The sequence below is a fragment of the Eubalaena glacialis genome, chromosome 1, assembly GCF_028564815.1.
Source record: "Eubalaena glacialis isolate mEubGla1 chromosome 1, mEubGla1.1.hap2.+ XY, whole genome shotgun sequence".
In the NCBI taxonomy this organism is placed as follows: domain Eukaryota; kingdom Metazoa; phylum Chordata; class Mammalia; order Artiodactyla; family Balaenidae; genus Eubalaena; species Eubalaena glacialis.
Window position 1 is genome coordinate 46,174,654 of NC_083716.1, and position 20,144 is coordinate 46,194,797.

General features: G+C 37.4%; 1 protein-coding gene across 1 annotated transcript; it reads left to right on the forward strand.

Annotated features, from left to right (window-relative positions):
• The first annotated feature begins 863 nt into the window (after nt 1-863).
• Nucleotides 864-19,507, forward strand: CISD1 (CDGSH iron sulfur domain 1). Its single transcript, XM_061195972.1, has 3 exons — nt 864-1,041; nt 9,178-9,383; nt 19,061-19,507. Exons 1-3 carry the CDS (start codon nt 1,017-1,019, stop codon nt 19,148-19,150), a joined length of 321 nt encoding a protein of 106 aa, XP_061051955.1. The 5' UTR covers nt 864-1,016; the 3' UTR covers nt 19,151-19,507.
• The last annotated feature ends 637 nt before the right edge of the window (nt 19,508-20,144 follow it).

The following is a 20,144-nucleotide window of genomic DNA, read 5'->3' on the forward strand; positions in this document are numbered from 1 at the left end:
AGCGCTTCCCGGGGTTAAGCTCAAAGACATCAGGGGCTCCCAGTTGTGAGGGGCAGTCAGTCACGCGTTAGGAGAGTTGGGAGGCAGTAGCGGTGCCCAGGGAGGCTTGGAAGACCACCCTTTAACTGCAATCACCTCCCTCCTCCAACTCCCACCCTGCACAGATACAACAGGAGTAAAAACAGGCAGCTTCTTAGAAGACGCACCTCCAAAACATCCTTCAAGTAATCTTATCCCCCCTCCCCAAATTGCTGCCCCTAAACAGCTAATTTTAAAAATTTGAAACCGACACTGATTTCAGACTGTAGAAGATAGGGAATAATCTTAATTTTTTTTTTTAAGTGAGCACATTATTTTTAAAGAAATGAGCCGTTTTTTTCTCTCTCCCGCTCGACCCTTAGCGCAAGTTCCAAGGTGATCAAGAAGAATTGGGTGGAAGGCAGAGAAAAGGGATGCACGCTGGGAGCGAGGGGGAGATTCTGGGATGGGACACCACAGTTGGTTCCTGTGTCCGGCATTTCAAGTGAAAACTGGACCTGGCCTTGCAGGTACCAGACTAAGCAAGAAAATTTTGGGTAAAACCTTAGATATCTGATTATGGCAAGTGTTATATCAGCACACACCCTCTGCCCCCATAAATCCGCACACCTGGGAGAGACGTAAAACCTGGTCCGGATTCCTTATTCCAAAGGCCCGTCCGCTGGGCTCCGGGACCAAGCCCCTCAGGATTGCGCAAACTCAGTTGCTACCTCTCTTGGTCTTTTCCTCCTCCCACCTCTTACGGCTGTCAAAATCCGGACTTAGGACTTCCTAAAGGCCCGGAACGCAGCTTCGCGCATGCTCAGCATCAGCCCGGCTGCTTAATACACACGTGCTTATGGCCTATCGCGGCGCCTGCGCGGTCGTAGCCTGCAGTTCGCCCTTAGGACAGACGCCTGTCGCACCTTGACTCCCGCTGTCCGCTCGAGCCGGTCTGTGCTCAGTGTCTTGTGCACATCCTTGCAAGCGTCGGCGCCATGAGTATGACTTCCAGCGTACGAGGTGAAGTGGGGCATGGGAGCGGGTGAGGCTGGCGGCCTGCGCACCAGTTGCAGCTCCCTCAGCACCTCTTCGGGCTGTTACGGCTGCCCTGCGTTCCCGCCAGTCTTGTAACCTTGAGATGGAGAAGGGCAATCGCTCCGCGGACCTGCGGGCTCCCCGGGCCACACGGGGCAAGGGGGCCAGGTCAGGGTATGATCCCGGGGCAAAAGTGGCGTGGGGGCCATGCAGGCATCTACCCAGGTCTGGGTAGTCCCCTAACTATCCCGCGGCGCTGCTAGCTTTTCTTGTTCTCCCCTGAGACTCCTTTCTGTTGTGTCACAGGGCCTGGAAAAAAAGGAAAGGTGAAAACAAAAAACAAAACCCCTCTTCCCCCTTCTCAACGTTTAAATTACCGTGGAGTGAGAACGTAGATTTCCTTCAACCCTCAAGTGATGCATGACTAATCACAGCTTAGTTTTGCACATTTTTTAAAGGGAAGGCACCCAATCCGAGGTCTTCAGTTTTCCCAGGGTTTTTTGTTGTTGTTGTTTTTTGTTTTTAATGCCTCTGGCATCTGGACCTCGGTGGCAGTAGTCCAGGAGAGAGGATTGAAAACTGAGCTCACTGAGCCTTCACCTTTCTCAGCCTTGCTTCCCTTGTGCTAGTACCTAGCGTTTGGAAATGTTACTTCACAGAAGGTCCGATTAAAATTAAGAGACTTTCTAGAGCTTCACTTTATAACAATTCTTGGTGGTAGTATAATTGTTAATATAATAGTTTGTACCGCTACGAGATACATGTGATCTTTGCCCAGGTATAAAATACCACCCTCAAGGTTTGGTTACCTGTAACAGTAGTTAGGTAAAGGTAGATTGTCCAGAAATTAATTTAAAATAGTCTACTTGATTCATTTAGTAAATATTGAGCATCTGGAGTGCCAGGTTCTGTCAAAAAAGGTCCCTACTACCAGGGAAGTGGGGGGGATGGTGGTGGTAATGGGATGAATTGGGAGATTGGGATTGACATATATACACTAATATGTATAAAATAGATAACTAAAAAGAACCTGCTATATAAAAAATAAATGAAATTAAATTTTAAAAAAATTAAAAAATCATCATTGTTAAATAAAAAAGAATCATCAAAAAAAAAAAAAAAAAGGTCCCTACTAACTTGGCCCTAATTTTGTAATAGATTCTATAAATTGGAGAATTCCACTTGTTGCCAAAAGTTATCTGTCAGAGTGAGGGTGATAACCCATGACATTTTTAAGTTACTAATGCGGTATATAGGAGGTGATTATTTGCAAAACGTATTTCAAAGGATACTCATCTTTAGGCTCCTTTAAATAGAGGCACCTTAGTACATTTAAAATAGGGAGTGACTTTTATTGTAAAAAAAAAAGTTTTCCCAGGAATTGGACAACTGTGTAAAATAAGATATTCATGTGACTTGAGCCACTGATAATCTTATAGGAAGACAGTTTGCACTTGTGTGATATGGGACAAAAGATTCCAAAGTGTTTTTTTTTAATGTGGAGTCATTTTGTATAATTGGGCACTAAACTCCATTTAGGTAGCATACTATTGAAATGTGAAATAGGTGAACCCTAAGACTTCTTAAGACTATAAGCTAATCTTTCTTGTAATCAAGACAAGTTTGTTATTTTTTTGATCTAACTATATGGGAATCCAAAGGTGACTTTCCCATTATTTTGCCATTTTCTAAGGGATAGGAAATTGCTTCATCAGTTGGGTTATTAGCTTAAACTTTAGGTACTCAACTTTGTTACGAGAACTACTTTTTTTTTTTTTTTTTGGCTGTGTTGGGTCTTCGTTGCTGCACGCGGGCTTTCTTCTAGTTGCAGCGAGCAGGGGCTATTCTTCGTTGCGGTGCGTGGGCTTCTCATTGCGGTGGCTTCTCTTGTTGCAGAGCATGGGCTCTAGGTGCGCGGGCTTCAGTAGTTGTAGCACGCGGGCTCAGTAGTTGTGGCTCGCAGGCTCTAGATCGCAGGCTCGGTAGTTGTGGCGCACGGGCTTAGTTTCTCCACAGCATGTGGGATCTTCCCAGACCAGGGTTCAAACCTGTATCCCCTGCATTGTCAGGCGGATTCTTAACCACTGCGCCACCAGGGAAGCCCAAAAGTAACCACTTTTTATTTCACCTAAAAGCATAAGGACTGCTGTGAGGACTATGGGGAGGGACCCCAAAGCCTTTGTAAATCACTTCTACCGGTGCTTTCTTCCTCAAATATAGTGGTGTGGCAAGGTAGGGACAGAATATCTGTTTTGTAATGTTTAGATCTCAAATTGTTCTACTCTCAGTGTTTAAACCAAACCTGTTCATTCCTATAGATTGAAAATCAATTTAGATCTTTTGATTTGGGGGAAGATGACCATGTCTTTTCTCAGTTAAGTAAGTGAATTATGTATATATTTTTATAATTTGTGTATATACTATATAATTATAAAGGGCTTAGAATGGTATTTGGCAGTGGTAAGCACTAAGTATATGTTAAATAAAAAATAAAAGGGTGTGTATGTGCATGCAGAATTCTTGTTTATATTCAGGAAAAAAATAATGGGTGGGTTAGAAATAAAATGAATGGAGATCAGGTCAGGACATGAATCTGGGAAAGGCAGTGAGGATGAGTGATTGGAATGGTAATCCGAAGATCCCAGTCAGTGAGATGGCTTTTGATGCCCATTTGGTCGATATTACCAAACTTCTTTTTCCCTTATTGAGGTATAATTGACATACTTATACCAAACTTATTTTTTATGTGATACCAAATATTTATTACAGTTTCAGAAACTGTAATAAACATTAAGAAACATTAAGTGGCTTTCACTGCTACAGAGTCCCCATTCTCTAATGAGTCCTCCTCATACCCAATAGATGACCTCTAGGAAGTTTACTAAACTTCTTGCTCCTTAATACCTCCAAGACTCATTGAATCTGCTCTCATCCTTAATCCCTTCCCTTCTATTTGCAAGGAAGAGATTATCTGAGGCTATTTTCTCTATATCATCCAGATGCCATTTTCTCCTGCTTCCTTAAGCTCTTGCCTCAGTAATGATACCAATTGCTCTTAATTCTTCTGTCCTCTCATTCACAGGGATTTTCTTCTCTTCAGCCCAAAGTCACTCATAATTCACCCTCATTAAAAAAAAAAAAAAAAAGCCAACTAAACCAAATATTTTTAAAGGCCTTCCTTCTTCCTGCTGTCCCCTCAAGTCACTTTTTTCTTCATATTTTGCTTTATCCTCCAGTTACAAAATAGGCATTAGTCTATCTGCCTGTGCTTTATTGTACTTCCCAAACCCTGAGCACTACAATGCTTGTAACCAAAACTAAATTTCATAAGTTCTTATTCTCTGACTGTTATATCGTTGTCTCTTTTGTTGAAACTAACTCATAATTTTCCAATCCATTTAACTTCAACATATAAAAATACTGTTTGGGTTCAATAAATTTATTGAGTCATTTAAAGTAACTATTCAAGGGTTTGTTTTTAATCTGAGAAGGAATGTGCAGATCATACTGTGAATACAGGAGTTAGCTCCTATGGGTTATGAACAATAAATAATAGGGGATTTGGGGGCTGTAGATGAAACAAGATTGGCAGTGAGTTGATACTTGTTGGAGCTGGGTGAGGGTAAATGGGAGGTCATTACACTATTTTCTGTGTATGTCTGAAGGGTTCCATAATGAAGTTTTATTTTTAATCTCAGGAAGCATTGAAACTCCACAGTTTGATACAATAGGTTAAGATGAGGCCAAAGAGAAGTCATTTGGTATAAGAGCAATGTGATGGTAGGATGGACAGATGGAGTTGCAAATTCAAATTAGGAATCTATTATTTCTTTTTACTTAACTAACATTGAACACTGCCTGTACACCAGGCCTTGAGAGAAAAATGTTACCAGGCACAGCCTACCAATCTGAGGGGGACCTAAGGGAGGCAAAGATTTAAACACAGCTCCCCTCCCCCCCTCCTGAGGGGGAAGGAACATTCTGATTCTATGGCAGTAGACACTGGGTAGGAGAGGACAGTTTGGGGCTACCAAAGGGGCTAAAGGAAAAGAAGCGGGGTGAGATTTCTGTCTTAGGTTAAAGCAAAATGATTTCCCACAGTAAAGAAATGAGTTATAAATATGGGTGTGGGATTTGGGAACAAGTTGATGTTTTCTCTATCTCTGAATAATCCTAAGAGAGAAAACCAAAGATTATACAAAGATTGCCAGGGGAAGAGTAAGAAACGGAGGGATTATTTAGAAATGTATTTTTTGTATTTTCTTTATATTGATGTATTCATGGTATTTGTATAGATAGAGAGCATTGTTAAGCAAGGTAGGGGTTTGATCTAACTATAGGAACACTATACCTTGAGAGAGGTGTACAGAAAAGGGAAGTAAGGATAAAGTAGAAGAGGCAAAAATAAGGCTTAGGATATTTCTGGACAACAGTTTTTTTTTTTTTTTTTTTTTCTATAAATGTCTTTTCTAAGGTTTTTTCTTTTTTTTTTTTTTTTTTTAAACATCTTTATTGAAGTATAATTGCTTTACAATGGTGTGTTAGCTTTATAACAAAGTGAATCAGTTATACATATACATATGTTCCCATATCTCTTCCCTCTTGCATCTCCCTCCCTCCCACCCTCCCTATCCCACCCCTCTAGGTGGTCACAAAGCACCGAGCTGATCTCCCTGTGCTATGCGGCTGCTTCCCACTAGCTATCTATTTTACATTTGGTAGTGTATATATGTCCATGACACTCTCTCACCCTGTCACATCTCACCCCTCCCCCTCCCCATATCCTCAAGTCCATTCTCTAGTAGGTCTGTGTCTTTATGGACAACAGTTTTGAAAGAATGTCTGAAAGGTGCCAACTGAAATATCTTTAGAAATTGGGTCTTGATATAGTCCCTTGTTCAACCTGAGATGGTGTCTGTACTTAATAGGCATGTACACTATTAAGAACTAAATGTTACTTGGGTTTTATTGTTTATTTGTTTACTGTATTGGGTTTTCAATTCTTTCTCTATTGTAATTGTTGACTTTTGAATCCATCATCATTCTTGTCTATCTCCATATAGTTTCCTTTTCTTTCTTTTCCCTAGAGTTGCTAGTGGCATCCATAGCTTTTTGCCAGAAAAGACTGATTCAGGCTACAGTAATGAAATGATAAAACAGCAACATTTTTCTTATTCTGGGAACTTTTACATTTGTCTCTAATGAGGTTAGAGAATTAGAATTTGGGAAGGGGGGAGGGATGGAAATTGTTTTCTTAAGACCTTATCTGGCTCTGTGAGTCTAAAAAACTCATTGGAGCAAATGCAAAGCCATTTCCTAACACACATATGGTGCTATGACATTTATAAAGGTTCATTAGTGACCCTCCTTAGGGGGTAGGGTCACAGAGTGCATGTTTTGATTCCCCACAGGGCAGCCACTCTTGGGTAATATCTAGAGTTAGTTCCCTCTGTGTCAGTTATTCTGTCATTTCTTCCACCATCAAAAAAATCCAAGGGAAGTAAAGGTTTTTAAAAAGTCACCATATGGATTCAGTTGGTAATAATGAGAAAAGAGAATAGAAGGATGTTTTGATGGCTGAGAAAGATTCTTGTGGCCTATCGTAAGTTTCAGGTAGAAATTCCTATAGGATTCTTTTTTTATATCATGAGACCAATTAATCCTAACCAACTGTAGTTGTTCTTTGGATCTAAGGCCTTTATGTAATATGTAGGCATCATTAAAACAAATCTGATAGAGATTACTTCAAACTTCACCTCAAAAGTAAGGTATAACTAAGATCAACAGCATTTAGGGAATTGTATTATTTCAGTCTTTTGGGATATTTCCCTCTTTTAAGTTTATACTAAGGATTTAACATTCAGCAAACATAATTGAATATATATGGGCAAAGCAGTATTTTAGCCCATTTTGTGATAGGTACATTAACTATTCAGAGTGGCTTTCCATTAGCTAAGAAGTAGATTGCTATAACTCCTGACATTTTCTCAAGGGACTTCCATGGTAAAAATGCATCAGAAAGGAAGATCATGAATCAAGCTAGAAATCAGTAAAGTTTCAGCCCTGCTTGGAGTTGCCACAGAATGTTACCATGAAGCAGCACTAAAATTCAAGGCAGGGAATTCCCTGGCGGTCCAGTGGTTAGGACTCCAGCTCCAGGACTGGAGCTTTCACTGCCGTGGGCTCCTGTTCAATCCCTAGTTGGGGGAATAAGATCCCACAAGCTGTGCAGCGCAGCCAAAAAAAAAAAAAGAAAGTATCCTTTACCAATGAGAAAAAATGATGACATTCATAATAAAACAAATGTTTTAAAATAATAAATAAAAATTTAAAAATTCAGGGCAAATCTACACAAGGTGTGTAGTTTAAAGTATCTTTCAATGAAGCCAAAGGTTTGAAGCTATCAAATGACTTATTAACTTTTCTCAGTCATACAGCGTCTGGGAAGGGCATAAAGTTAATGTTTATTTTAGGGGATTATAGCAGGGAGGAATAGAACTGTTGTGTGGGCAGGAAAACAAACTAAATTTTTTCATAGAGAAAAATAACTGTGGTTGAAAATAGAATCCAAGGAACATGCTAATTAGGAATACTTGATGAAAACTACATTATTAAATAAGCTAGAAGAGAAGACCAAGATAAAAGGAACTAAGTGTGAGAGTGGTTGTTCCTTTCCATTAGAGTTTTGTAAGAATGAACTCCAATTTTATGTAAGGAACCATTAGGTTCAGTGATTAATCACATTAGTACAATAAGAAATTTGACTCAGTAGTGTAAGTAAGCCATACAGTTAATTATTCATTATATGTTTTTATTTGGTCTTGGAATGTGTTTTTTGTACTTATCTCTCTAGGGCTTTATTTGATAGTCTGGGAACTTATTTCAAACACTGTGAAGATCTGACTTAGGAAATGCTGGGACGCAGTCCAGTGTGTTTATCCTGACCCCTGTTCAACTTCTTCCTGCAGTCCACTCCATGCTGGGAATAGACAGCTCTCCTCTGAGGCTGAGGCTAACCAGACTATGCAGAACTCTCTCCTCTCCAAAATTCTCTGGAACTGGGGTAGTTGTTAAGTGCTTGGATTTCTAAGGGATCCTTGAAAAGCTACGTGAACAGAATAAATAGATGGCCTATTAGTCAAGCAAATAATTGCACAGAAAAATGTCATTAAATTTAAAATGAAGTTTGTAGGGAATTCAGATCATCCACTGGTGGATAATGGAAATTTAGAATTTATTAAAGGAGAATCTAACTAATTATATTATGTTTTCTATAAAATTAGTACCTTCTGAGTTTTATTTTAATGAGACACTTTGAAATTTAAAAAACAAAAACAAAGCTTTTGAATGACTTGAAGCCCAGAATGCTGCTGGATATATTCCTCTGAATGTTTAATATTAAGGGTTGGTTTTATTTTATTTGTCCTTTCTTTTTCTTTGGATACCAATTCTGTTTATGGTTATGCATTTTTAAATGACTAAAGGACCTACTATTGAAATGAACTCGGGGACTTCCCTGGCGGTCCAGTGGTTAAGACCCCACTCTTCCACTGCAGGGACCACAGGTTCAATCCCTCGTCAGGAAACTAAGATTCTGCATGCTTCAGGTGTGGCCAAAAAGAAAAAAAAAAAGAACTCTGATGAGTCGTTTTGTTAACATAATCACCTCCTGATTTTTAGAGGGATGAGGAGGGTCTTGTTTGTAATCTGAATTTTTATGGCCTTATTAGTAATCTGAATTTTTATATGTATCTTTTTTTTTTTAAAGCAATAGGTATCTGCAGGCTCACAGGTTATTTTAAATCTATTTATGAACACTTTAAAAAGATTACTAAACTTTGTTTCTTCTCCAATTATAAAATAATTTTTAAGTTTCCCTCTTCTATCTTAACTTAGCTAACAATACTGAATAGAAAATACACAATTGCCTCTGTAAGGGCTGGGGAAGGTTTTAACAAGGGACTGCTTCACCAGTGTGTTCTGATCATTTTTTTAATGTTAAACACCTTTGACTGTTGGGATGCTTAGTACTCAAAAACTGGATTTCCTGAACGTTTGTGTTAGATTATTAGTATAGATTTTGGTTTTGATAATCATTCCTGTTTTCCTTCCCTGCTCTAGTTGAATGGATTGCAGCGGTTACCATTGCTGCTGGGACAGCTGCAGCTGGTTATCTAGCTTACAAAAGATTTTATGTCAAAGATCATCGCAACAAATCTATGGTAAATCCTCACATCCAGAAAGACAACCCCAAGGTAGTACATGCTTTTGACATGGAGGATTTGGGAGATAAAGCTGTGTACTGCCGTTGTTGGAGGTCCAAGAAGGTAAGAGAAGCAAGTCCTTTATGCCAGTGCCGTCTTTAATGCAACATTTCGTTTAAACTATTCTGTCACACTGGTACCATCAAATATCAAGATATCCCTTTTCCTTTGCTTCCTTTTTTTTAATGGATTCTGTTTTTCTCTGTTTTCTGTGTACTCTTCAGGAATATATTTACTAAAATGTATAACCACCATGCAGTGAAATTGCATCGTACCCTCGTTGAGTTAGGCAAATATAACCACATTCTTGGCCAAAGAAGAGAGAAAAATCCCTTTATTTATGCTTAGAATTTCCTCCCCAAGTGGGTGTTAGCATTCACTATCCCAGGAAGAGGAGTATGCAGCCTAAATACAAAGAGAAACAGAAGAGGTCATTTATTTTCCCTTGAGACTTCAAGCTCCTAGATTCTAGCACAAGTTTTAGAAATATCAAGAGAAACTTTTGGAAAATTACCCCTGAAAATTTCTTACCTGGTACATACGTATTGACCCTGTATCCTAAGCTTTCTTTAAGCTGCAGCTCCTATATTTAAATATCTTATCTAACACAGGATTTTTTTGTATCCTTATTTTCTTTTGTGAGAATTGCATTTTATCAAGTTCCGTCTGGAATTATCTCTGTGATATCTGCAGCTTTTAGATAGCGATGACAGCTGGTGATCTGAAGATGGTAAAATACTCTCCTAAGGTCATCTTGAAAAGCTTCATACATTGAATGACTTCAGAATTTCTGGTATATTTAGAGAAATATGGTGAAATACTGTGTGTACTGCCACTATTAGCATTTAAATAAAATGGATTTTACTAAAGATGACACTGTAAGGCCTAAGAAAATAGACAATAAAAATGATGTATCTATTTCTGAAAGCATGTTATGTCAGGGACCTCTTCCCACAGTGGAAAGCCATTATCACAAATCACATATCACAGATAAGGAAGAAGTCACATACTAGGTACTGGAAAGCATATTCCACTAACCCCCTTCTCCGGATATAATTGATACTGTATAATCCAGTGGTGATAGAGTGCTTAGATTATGTCATTGTGTCTGAAAACTGCTTGATGAACATATGGAATATGAACCAAAAATTAATAGTCCCATTACAAAAATTGTTCCTTAAGAAGAGCACTGTTCATTTGGAGTGTGGGATTGTTTATAAGTACTAGTGGAGTTGCTAGAAAATAATCCTCAGTAATATTCTGTAGACTAGATCTGGTTTGTTTTTTAAAAATTAACACCTATAATAGGTATCATTCTCTTGTTGCTCACCAAAATATAAAAAGTAATACCTTTAGAAATTAAGGAATTTCTAAGTCCGGAGTTGTAATAGTTCTTTAGTCAGTGATCTTAAGTAGTTCATTTAGTTTCTATTACTATATACATGCTTGAGAACAGTTAAATAGCAAAACAGCAGGTATCATAGATGTGTGTAGTAGATGCAGTACGAGTGCTTTAAATAAAGGGAAGAGCTTGTTGCACTGTGGGCTAGAATTTTCTGGGAAGGCATAGTAATATATACATGGGAGTTAAATTGCCCCTGGAAAGATTGGTGGCATTGGAATACACTAGCAAGTATTGGGGACTCTTTCTCAGAATCTGTGGGAAAGGACTCATGAGTGAAAGTGGGATGGATGAGGAAACTAGTCTGGTCCTTGCACCTCCCTCCCCGCAGGAATAAGTCCAAATTGAGGAGAGTCTTGAGTACCAGCGTGAGGAATTTGTGCCTCCCAACATGGGGGAGCTTCTTGTCAGGGATTTCAGACATAAAGTTATACTTACACCAGAGTGCTGGCCGTGGGAATGGAGAAGCATGAACAGATACATGAACCATTTTGAGGCAAGGATCAGCCAAATGCAATGACTGATTTGTGTGAAAGATTGGGGGAGGAAGACTAAAGCTCATTGAAGTATCTTAAGATAGGATTGTAGGGTTAGAAGAGGTGGTGCCATCAACGGAAATAAGGAATTTGGGGTGAATGGCTCATTTTCCAGGACACCAATGAGGAGTTCAATTTCAAAGAGTGACATTGAGGTGACATTTGAATGGAAATGTACAGCAGACAGTCTGAAATGTGGGACTAAAGCTGAGACATGAGGGTTGGAGATAGCGATCAGCAAAACTGATGAGTCAAGGGTAGGAATGCAGCAGATCCTTGGTACAGATAAAAATCAAGGGCTAAGTATGAAATCTTGGAGAATTTTCTGCATTTTGTAAAGAGAAGAGCCAAAAAAGGAGATGAAATGGGCCCCAGAGTTAGAAGAAAACTAAGAATATCGTGGCTTCACAGTGGAAAAGGGAAAAGTTTCAAAGAAGGTTTGATTGTGAACATTGGCTTGTGCAAAAGACGAGGAGGTGAATAGACTATTATACTAAGACTGTGGGGTTAAACAATTAGGCAACTGACCTTTTGGTGTCATTTTCACAGAATAATTAGAATAGAAGCTGTGTCCAAATGGATTACAGTATGAATTACTACTAAAGAAATGCCAGAAGTCTGAATACATGGCAAAATTTCAGTAAATATGACAGTGAATGGAAAGAAAAAAATATGATGACTGCTTGAGTGAATGCTGAAGCTTAGCTTTGAAGCCAAGTAAAGGGCGTTTGCTTTGGTTGGGTGTTTCCAGAGGGTAAAGGGTCGATAAAGCAAATGTGGACTTTTATGGACTAAGATCTCAAGTATTTCAGGAAGAATCACAAATGGACACAGGCCAAGCTAGTGGTTTAAATGTTTATTAGACTTTATAAGTCAACAGAACGTTCCAGGATTATTCTTTCATCATACTATTTAGAGTTTCCCTTAGGTAGACTTCAAGGAAAGGAATGCGAGACCAGTCATTTTATTTTCAATTTTCTCAATGTCTTCTTTCTTTTTAAGCTTATCTTTTATACCATTATTAATCCTCTTTGCATCTTTGGTTTGTCGGTTCTGAATTTTCCCTGAATCTTGGGCACTTTTTATTCCCATATGAGTCGATTCAAAGTTCACTTTGAATATTATTCAAGTTAGTGGATGTTCTTATTCTCCCGGCATCTTTGGAATCTCCCCACATTCCTGAGGTTCCTAAGGTTGTCACGCAGGTGCCAAGTCACACACTTACATGCCTGTCCACAGAAGGCTTGATACCTTTGATTAGATGGCTATATTGAGTTTATGTTCAGTAGTTTTTTCCTCATACACCAGTTGTGTTTCTAATACAACAAAATTTAAACTCCTATCTAAAAAAAAAAGTTATATGTGATATAAACTAATTCAGTTTTAATTCATTCTTTTTTTTAATTGAAGTATTGTTGATTTACAATACTTTGTAAGTTTCAGGTGTACAGCATAGTGATTCAGTTTTGGAGGGGTTTTTTTTGCCGATTATATTCCAATATAGGTTATTATGAGCTATTGGATATAATACTCTGTGCTATACAGTAAATCCTGTTGTTTATCTATTTTATGTGTAGTCGTTTGTATCTGATAATCCCATACTCTTAATTTTGTCCCTCCCCCCTCTAATTCATTCTTAAGGTACAGTCACGAGTAACCTGTTGTGTGTTTCTATCATTTTGAGCAGTTTTCTCAGACCTAATGAATCAGATCTCTTAGTCATGTGCAGAAATTACATGTTTTTAACACACTTCATTCCTCCTCTCTTCCCCCCGATTGGTGTGCCCTCTGCTATTTCAGAAACTGGACTGTTTCATAGTATTTCACAAAAGGGCTGTCCCTAAGTGAAGTGAGAAGGAAAGGAACCAATACAAGGGAAATGATTAAAGCAACTACAGGCAAAGATACTATTTGAGACAGTGGTATGTTGAGAGGGGTGGAAGGAAAGGAGAGTACGAGCACAGATTTCAGACTCGGCCTTAGAAAGAAAGAGATAGTCTTACTTTCGAAACAAGGTGAGGGAACATTGATGTCAGAGGGAAGAGTGTGCAACATAGTCTTACTAGATTCCCACCCCCCACTCACCTGGGGTAGATTATGTCGTTTGCTGAGTTGTATGGTGGCCATTGGGGAGGCAGGAGAGATTTGAACAAGGACAGCAGGAGAAGGCAGACTAAGAGATAATCAAGAAAGAGAGGAAAGGTGAGCCAGTTCATGCCAGGAGCTCAACTGAAATTGAAATGAAATGTAACTGTGTAGAATCATTTTCTTTCCTTTACAATTTCCAGATTTGAGTTGGGTTTTTTTATTCGTGGTGGGTTTGTTTTTGGTGGGTTTGTGTGTGGGTGTGGGTGTGTGTGTATGAGTTATGGAAAGTCTCCACCCTATTAATGGTTAGAAATGGGACTTCCCTGGCTGTCCAGTGGTTAAGACTCCACACTTCCAATGCAGGGGGCGTGGGTTCGATCCCTGGTTGGGGAAATAAGATCCCACAAGCGGCGCAGCGGGGCCAAAAAAAAAAAAGTGAGTTGCACTGACTCCATTTCTTCATAGAAACAATATTCTGATCACTGGTTACATTGCTTGCCCAATCCACATAAAGACAGTCTTGTAGGGCTTCCTTGGTGGCGCAGTGGTTAAGAATCCGCCTGCCAATGCAGGGGACACGGGTTCGAGCCCTGGGCCAGGAAGATCCCACATGCCGCGGAGCCACTGAGCCCGTGCGCCACAACTACTGAGTCTGCGCTCTAGAGCCCGTGAGCCACAACTACTGAGCCTGTGTGCCACAACTACTGAAGCCCGTGTGCGTAGAGCCCATGCTCCGCAACAAGAGAAGCCACTGCAATGAGAAGCCCGTGCACCGCAACGAAGGGCAGCACGGGCTCGCCGTGACTAGAGAAAGCCTGCGCACAACAACGAAGACCCAACGCAGCCAAAAAAATAAAATTTAAATTAAAAAAAAAAAAAAGACAGTCTTGTAAAATCTTAATTTTTCTTACATATTTTCCTACTATATCTACTATCATACATCTTACTAAAGTAAGTACATAAGAATGGTATAAAATGTCATATTCTCTTGTTTAGTCTCAAAGCTCTCATTGCTTTTATTTTCTTTCTCAACGGAAGCAAGCTTGTTTCTCAGAGCAGTTTATAGTAATGAGCCAAATGGCCCCAGGCAACTTCCTTGGAAAATATAATCCAAACTCTAATTAAAAATACAAAGTTTGGAGAAGGAAGATTCAAAAAAATTTTTTTTAATTTTTGCAAGTAGAAGAGAGAAGTCAAGGATGAACAGTTATTTATTTCCATCTTGAATCACCCTAAAAACAGAAACATCATAACTTGAGATGTGGGACCATTAAAAAGAAACAAGTTTTGTGTTTTTTATGAAGACCCTGACAAGGTTGCTAGCTTTCCAAGTAGAGAGCAAGGACCTCTAGTGTTTTTTACCCCTAAACATTTATTTCCACCTCTTCTCCGCACCCTCTCTTCTCTAGTTTTAAAGGTATTTGGGATTCGTAGTTTTCTAATTGGGTTAACGAATATGATAGGATATTTTCTGGACATACAGGAAATTCAACCAATTTAATTCACAAACTTTTCTCCAGGATTTGTTAATAAAAAAAGGTTAACATCTTAGAACAAATGTTAAAATCATCTGTGAGCTAAACTTTTTTCTCATCAATTTTCTGATTCTTTTATTTTTAAGTATTGATACATGAGCTGAATTAAATATACCCTTTGTGTTTTTTGTAATTTCAGCTCTTTGCTTGACATTTTTAACACATTTAAAATTTTTAATGAGTTAATAAAATTCACATTTTCATTATATTATTATTTAATACAAAAACTGCTATACTTCCTAGATTACGTTTGAAAGTATATATCCACCACATGTTTTTTTTCTCCTGTATAGAAAGGTCAAAAATGAAACAAGGCACCTTCTGGAAAAACACAAATATTGTTATGTAATTTACCATCTGAATTTTAAAGGCAAGTAATTACCATTCATTCATTTATACTGTATATCAGAATCATGAATTAATTTTAATAAATATATTCCATTAACACATACAATGTATTCTTAAGAAATTGCTAATCCTATCTTGAAATAACTCATTTTGGCTCTTGGTTGAAAAAAATGTTTAGTCTTTTCATTAACTTAAAATGAGACATCTCTAATGGATAAATATGAGAATGCCTAATCTTCACATGAAGTTTGGGAGATTATTCTGACTAGTGTTAAGTGATATAGGAAGTACTATTAAAAGATATCTGTGCCTCTGAGCAGAATGATTTTGAATACCGAGTTTACATTTTAAAGGCATACAAAGCTTTATGTACTTTAAAGAAGCATGAAAGTTTATTAACAAATAGCCAGGATCTCCTTATTCACTTTTTTTTTTTAACTTTTATTGGAGTATAGTTGATTTACAATGTTGTGTTAGTTTCAGGTGTATAGCAAGTGAATCAGTTATACATATACATATACCCACTCTTTTTTAGATTCTTTTCCCGTATAGGTCATTACAGAGTACTGAGTAGAGTTCCCTGTGCTATACTAGTAGGTCCTTACTAGTTATCTATTTTATATACAGTACTGTGTATATGTCAATTCCAATATCCCAATGTATCCCTCCCCCAACTCACTACTTTTCAAAGAAATATTTTTTAGATTTTTTTTTGTTTTAATCTTTTTAAAATTTATTTATTTTATTTATTTATTTTTGGCTGCATTGGGTCTTCGTTGCTGCACGTGGGCTTTCTCTAGTTGCGGCGAGCGGGAGCCACTCTTCATTGTGGTGCACTGGCTTCTCTTTGCGGTGGCTTCTCTAGTTGCGGAGCACGGGTTCTAGGTGCACAGGCTTCAGTAGTTGTGGCACGCGGGCTCAGTAGCTGTGGCTCGCGGGCTCTAGAGCACAGGCTCAGTAGTTGTGGTGCACAGGGTTAGTTGCACCACGGCACGTGGAATCTTCCCAGACCAGGGCTCAAACCCGTGTCCCCTGTAATGGCAGGCAGGTTCTTAACCACTGCGCCACCAGGGAACCCCTAAAGAAATATTTATTTTTTACTTGTTTACTTTTAAGACCATGATGAAACATGTGAATTTCCATTTTTAGGCAGAACCAGATTATTATAAAATTATATCCTCATTTTAGATGTATGGCTTTCTTATCTTTTGTATATTTCTCTATAGATTTCTCTCCTGTTCTTTATATATGGAGAAAAATAATTTGAGAAAATATATTAGTTTTCTAGTATTTTCAATGTGAGATTAAAATACAAATAAAAGTTAGGGACTTCCCTGGTGGTCCAGTGGTTAAGCCTTCCAATGCAGGGGTCGCGGGTTCGATCCCTGATCGGTGAGCTAAGATCCCACGTGCCTTGCGGCCAGAAAACCAAAAAAACCCCCCAAAACAGAAGCAATATGGTAACAAATTCAATAAAGACTTTAAAAATGGTCCACATGAAAAAAAAATCTTGAAAAAAAAAAAGTTAAATATGCTATTTTAGTAAATTATTCGAGACTTTTTACTTTATGAATATTTCATTTTTCAGAAATGTATTTTATAACCTGTGAGCATAAAACCATACAGTGACGTGTTTTGTGTGTGCTATTTATAAAAATGGAGTTTTTTTACAATGTAAACTTTTATTCTCATTGTAAAATCATCTGTGTTTGTTTATTAAACATATGTCACTTTGAAATGCTGTTCTTTGCTGTGGGATACATTTCAGTTTGATTTTTTATGGCCTGTTTCCTCATCCATGCCAAGAAAACACTGAAAGCTTGGGGTCATGTTTTTGTTGCACGGACTTGTTTTTAATATGAATATACTGTACCATATCTTATTGACAGAAATAATGTAACTTTTATATACATTGAATTTATATTGGCACCCAAGATATAATTTATACTTGGAAATATAAGATGTGATGATACCTTGAGTTTTTCTGTAGTTTTTAACTAATTTACCGCCTCCCAGAATTATATGCAGATAGTAAAATTAAAATTGAATTTCTTTAACATCAACCAAATATTATTTTAATCTTAGAATAGAGACGTCTCATCAAAGTTTAAGATTATATACCATCATTGTCTAGTTTCAGGTATTGAAAATTATACTTCCTTAATGGAGTAATGGGTGATTTTACTCTTCAGGCCAGGACTCCTGTTACTTTACTCTTCTAAATAGGCTCCTTTAGTGCAACAGTGTACCTTATACTAAACAGTGAAGCTAGATTCTAGAGTGCAGGTACATTCCAGACATCAAGAATAAAACAAAGATGCTAGCTATCAACATTTGACATGAAATAAAAAATTAAAGGTATAATATAGAAGGAAAAAACAAAATAATGTACTGATAATCGTAAAATCCCGAGGAGACACCTAAAACGTTGCATTCTTATTTTTATCATTTAACAGTAGGAAGGACATACTTGCAAAAAACAGTGATATATATACACACACAGACACACACACATATATTTATATATAAAATATATATCAAGAGTAGTCAGGTATGAAAATATATACCTAATTATAATAACCATAAAACATGTAAGGCAGAAATGATCTTATTAGAAAATGCATGAGACCTGAGGATGAAAAACACAAGAGGAATAAAATAGGATGTGGCCAAAAAATTCTCAAGTTTATCTGGAGGAATAAATAGGTAAAGTTTAATAAAGTTAGGTAAAGAATAAATAGGAAAGGTTTAACAAAGAAGAGTAATGTGAAGGAAAACCAGCCCTACCAAATATTGAAGCCCATTTTAAACACAGTCATTATCCCATTATGAATATGATAATGAATATGAATGATGAATATGATAATGTAGAACCTATAAATAAGCATTTTTATATGTATAATTAATTTTTATAAATTTATGAATAAAGGTATAACAATTTGGGAAGCAATCGCCTCTAATAATATTGAAGCAACAGGATCTTAGAACAGAATTTTGCAAATTGTGCTCTGTAGAACACCGTGATAATGGGTATCAAAGTGAAAGTGTCCATAATCCAATCAGCTTGGGAAATTTGGGGTTAAAATAGTGTTTTTTATAGCAGAACCTCTTTAAAATAATAATATATGTTGTGACTTAACTGTATATGTTTTTTAAACACAGAATGAAGTTAAATCAGAATATTTTGCAGGACTTCTTAATTTGCAGAGCTCACTCTGGGAAACACTGTGTTAAATATTTAGTTTTGTCCCTTTTCCTTCAACTGGACACCAAAATGTCTGTTTTTTCTAAAATGTGAAATCTTGGAAAGGAATGGAAATTTATCACATCTCCAGGAGAAAGAAGTCTCCATGAAGGATGATAAAAAGGGAAATACTTATTTGTATGAAAGTAGAGAAATTAAAGATATGAACGAATAAGCAAAATAAAAAGGGTTGGGTAAAAGATTGCTGCAAAGATGATCAGCAAAAGGATAATGAACAGATTGATCTTAAACAAATGAACTTAGGCTCTTACCAATAGATAGGCCATGGACGTAGCTCACTAGAAAGGAAACATAACTAGTACATAAACATGGAAAAGGTTTTCCACATCCACAATCAAATGTCACAAATGGAAATTCAATTAATGATCTGTGTATTATCCACAAGTCAATTTCTTCCTCCTCCTTAGTGTGTACACTTTACATATGCTCATTAAGAAAACCTGTAAAAGGTAGCCAAGAAAAATCTATTGCGTTATCATGTCATATGTGAATTAAGCATCACCCCCACTCTGCCAAACGTAATACTGCTTTTGCAATTAGACATTTCACATTCTTTCTCTTCCTAGTTCCCACTCTGTGATGGCTCTCACACAAAACACAATGAAGAAACTGGAGACAACGTGGGACCTCTGATCATTAAGAAAAAAGACACTTAAATGGACACTTTTGATGCTGCAGACCAACCTGTCATCATGTTTCCTGATCGTTTAATTAGAATGAGTACCACTTGTGTCTAATTCACCTCCCCTGGGTTCTAGATGTGGTATATTGCAAACTACAGCTTTCATATTCACGGCATTTGCCTTACTTGTTGAACCATCGTGGTGCACATTTGTTGAAACAAAAAAAACAAGGAAAAAGGAAAATCCAATCTCATGGACTGTGGGTTATTTTGGTCTTGTAAGGATCCATTTCTTTACATTTAAAAATGGCGTTACAATATAGTTGTATGGCGAAGTTAACGTATTAAATTATTCTCAAAATCATGTATGTGCAGATTGTACTTGTAAGTTTCTTATCACCATTTAATATTACTTAGTTAACCTAGAAAGTAAATTGGGTGTGATTAAGCTACGTTAATCTCTTAATAACAATCTAGGAAAAATCTGTTATGACCTTGGTTTTCTTCTTGATCGTGGTAATGACACTGAGAAAATACGTCTTCTGTGTTTTCAATCAAAATGAACTCTGATAATTATAAGTGGGCCAGGTCAATAATAAAGGGACAGTAGCTTCTTTGTATTGATCTTCATGGATATTTAATTGATCCATTAAAGAAACCAGGAGTGGAAATTTAGATCAAAGTGATATGAGATTTAAAGTTGTCATGAAGGATGTCTTAAAATGTAATAATGTTCCAGAATTCTAGCCAAGGAGTGGCAAACACTTGAACTGGGGACACTGAAGGTATTGGAACACATAATATCAAGTCTCCTGTACGCAGAGCCACACATCCTTGACAGAAATAGTAGTCGTGAGGGTAGATCAGAGGCATGGGAAGATTTTTATTTCCTCATTCTCGATAATCAGGCACATGATTAATTCTAGTAAAGAAACTGTTTTGGGGAGAAAAATAAGAATTACATCCTCTTTTAAACTGTATAATCTTAAAAGCAAAAATTTGAAGACAAGTGTTTATGTAATATTCTT